Source organism: Chlamydomonas reinhardtii (assembly GCF_000002595.2).
Source record: "Chlamydomonas reinhardtii strain CC-503 cw92 mt+ unplaced genomic scaffold scaffold_41, whole genome shotgun sequence".
In the NCBI taxonomy this organism is placed as follows: Eukaryota; Viridiplantae; Chlorophyta; class Chlorophyceae; order Chlamydomonadales; family Chlamydomonadaceae; genus Chlamydomonas; species Chlamydomonas reinhardtii.
In genome coordinates, this window is record NW_025061554.1 from 18053 (window position 1) to 21325 (window position 3273).

Below are 3273 nucleotides of genomic sequence, written 5' to 3' on the forward strand. Positions count from 1 at the left end.
AGCGCGCGTCCGTGTGGGAGCTGTCTTGCCATGGCGTGATGCTGATGACTGCACTGCATGTACGCAGAGGGGACTGGAGGGCTGGGGGCAGAAGTGGGATGCAGGGGAGGGGTGTGGCGGGCCCAGGAAGTGCACGCAGGGGACGGCCCGGGCACCGTGTCACGGCCCCACGTGCGACGCGTTGGTGGGGCTGCTTGCGAGCGCTGCGAGAAATTAGATATATTGCAGCATACGTAAGACACATGGATAACTGGGCAAACTGCAGTCGGTCGCGCTTCAGGAGTTGTTTTCGCAATTTACGCGCGGCCGACCTGGTCGCGAGCCGCTCAGGGTCCAGCTAGGACGCGCGCCCCACTCGCAATTTACCAGCGGGTGGGGCGGCCAATAGGCCCGCTTCTTAGGTGAATGGGGCGGTCCCACGCAAATCGTAACTATATCGAAAGTTGCAAATCCACATGCAAATAGCTCAAAATGCATGCCCGGAAGCCGCGAGAGAAGTTCCCCGCGCTCCCGGCCCACCATCGCCCCCCATCAGACCCCTGCATGGCCCTTTGCACACGCGAGCAGGCGCTGTAGTCTGCACGCCTCATCTCTATACGCATATCACACTTAATCGCATCCTAAAACATTACCCGGGATACTACACCGCGCTTCCGGCGACGGATGTGGACCCGCAAGCTCTGGGCCTAAGCGTCATGGCAAGTCTTGTTGTTTCTCTTGAATGATGCGCCCATTCATGCGTATGGAAAAGGCGCCTGAACTTCGCCTTGCAACATTTTGCGTAGGCACCTAAATCGCTTGCCGCCAGCGTCAGCCATAACTGCCGTCTGAAGCTTAAACTTTTTAACAAGGAGGTTGACGAACAACACACCCGCTTCATCAGCGGTGAGCGCACGGTGGAGGAGGATGCCTGCCTTCCGCCGGGCAGCATCACCCTGACCACGTACCCCACACTGGGCGCGAGGTTCCAGGTGAACCTCAGTGGCTGGTGCAACTGTCAAGAGGTATGTTCGTGGACAAGAGGGCGATCCGGGAGGGCGGGCTGGAGGGATGGGGAGACGCAGGGAGGCTGGAGGGGACAGGGAGACACGGGCGACCAACAGCAAGACCCGGGGTGTGTGTGATGGAAGGTCGACAACCGTTTGTGTGCTGAACGCAGGTCAAGGACATAATCGTCGAGTTCCTGGAAGCCATGCATGGCGTCAGAGTCAAGAAGTTTCCGCAGTACAAGGCCAAGCTGGCTGCCATGGCTAGCCTGGACGAGGACAGCCCCATCACCTCCCTGCCTACCAACAAGTTCATCCGGTTCTGGGCTAGGAGGGGTGCGCAGCTCGTACTCTCCGCCCTACGAGAGTACCAGAGCGAGGGTGGTGCAGCTGTGAACGGGGAGGGCGGGGAGGGCGGGGAGGGCCAGGGCGACAGCGAGGGTGGAGGCACGGAGGTTGGCGAGGGCGAGGGTGAGGGTGGTGGGGCTGGCGGAGGCGGAGAAGACGGCGACAGCGGTGAGGGCACCAGCCCAGGCGCCAAGCTGCCACTGCGTCTAGGGGGCTTGGTCTCCAGCTTGCTCTGCAACAAGGGGCGCCTGGAACGGGGCGAGTGGAAGACGTGGCAGTACTCCGGCGGGGGCTGCAAGTGCGGCGGCTCCTGCCACGCTGCCCGGGTGTACCTCAGGTGGCCGGATGGCCTGCCCCTGGTGTGCTATGCCAGTGGGCACGTGCACGGCACCGTCGCGATCCACACGGCCGTGGTTGAGTGGGCGTGTAATCACGACCCCGCCTTCAAGGCGGACTACGAGAGGTGCGCGGGCGGGGGATCAGAGGGACTGCTTGCCGGCATACACGAATGTCGGCATATTGCACGTTTGGCAAGTTGAATCAAAGGTGATGTATCTGCAAACAACTTACAGGGCGGTGGCCGAGCGTGAAGAAGCGGCCAAGCAGAGGAAGGTGTGCCTGCATGTGTTTGCATGTGTCTGCATGTGCACGCATGCTGGCCAATGAGCGTGTACCTCTGTGTTGCGCTTGTGCTAACGCATCTCTTCACAGGAGGGTGGAATGCAGGCGGCTGGAGCTCGGGACATGCGGCAGGCAACTGCACGCGGAGTGACGGCTGCCAGTGATGAGGACAACAACATCGAGCTGGGCACAGGTATGGCATGGAAAAGGAAGACGCTCTCATGCTCACTGCCCGTTACTTTTCCTCACACCTTTTGTCACTCATTCCCGCGGTGTAGAGGCGCCGCAGCGCGGGAACAAGCAGCCCAAGCCTGGCAGCAAGAGCCGTAGGCAGCTGACAGATGCGGAGGTGAGTCAAACATATGGGCAGGCGGGCGGGACGGGGCAGGACTTGGAATTGCGCCGCGCGCCTTTGACCATAACCCTAGCACTATAGGAGCATGCATCTGTGCGAATTGCAGGCGCATCCGCCACCTTCGACTTTTGCGTGTGCGCCTTGGTGGGGGGTCCGGGGCCGGGTTGGAGGCTGGCCGGCCACCATCGCCGGACCTGGGCAGGCGGGCGGGACGGGGCAGGACTTGGAATTGCGCCGCGCGCCTTTTACCATATCCCTAGCACTATAGGAGCATGCATCTGTGCGAGTTGCAGGCGCATCCGCCACCTTCGACTTTTGCGTGTGCGCCTTGGTGGGGGGTCCGGGGCCGGGTTGGAGGCTGGCCGGCCACCATCGCCGGACCTGGGCAGGCGGGCGGGACGGGGCAGGACTTGGAATTGCGCCGCGCGCCTTTGACCATATCCCTAGCACTATAGGAGCATGCATCTGTGCGAGTTGCAGGCGCATGCGCCACCTTCGACTTTTGCGTGTGCGCCTTGGTGGGGGGTCCGGGGCCGGGTTGGAGGCTGGCCGGCCACCATCGCCGGACCTGGGCAGGCGGGCGGGACGGGGCAGGACTTGGAATTGCGCCGCGCGCCTTTGACCATAACCCTAGCACTATAGGAGCATGCATCTGTGCGAGTTGCAGGCGCATCCGCCACCTTCGACTTTTGCGTGTGCGCCTTGGTGGGGGGTCCGGGGCCGGGTTGGAGGCTGGCCGGCCACCATCGCCGGACCTGGGCAGGCGGGCAGGACGGGGCAGGACTTGGAATTGCGCCGCGCGCCTTTGACCATAACCCTAGCACTATAGGAGCATGCATCTGTGCAGTGCGGCAGGTGCATCTGCTCATTAACACGATCATCTCCTGTACGCGGCATTCTGCAGGCGGCGGAGGTGGTGGCCACGTACAAGGAAAAGCGGGCGGCGGGCCTGAAGAACAAGGA

The 3273-nt window shown here is 62.4% G+C and overlaps 1 protein-coding gene across 1 annotated transcript; it reads left to right on the forward strand.

Annotated features, from left to right (window-relative positions):
• Positions 1 to 253: 253 nt before the first annotated feature.
• On the forward strand, positions 254 to 3273 carry CHLRE_41g760297v5 (uncharacterized protein; the record flags this gene model as incomplete). The annotated part of the gene is made up of 6 exons (XM_043073045.1): positions 254 to 885; positions 1160 to 1797; positions 1907 to 1946; positions 2046 to 2148; positions 2234 to 2304; positions 3215 to 3273. Coding segments are annotated over exons 2-6 (878 nt in total), but the record flags the coding sequence as incomplete, so codon positions are not given.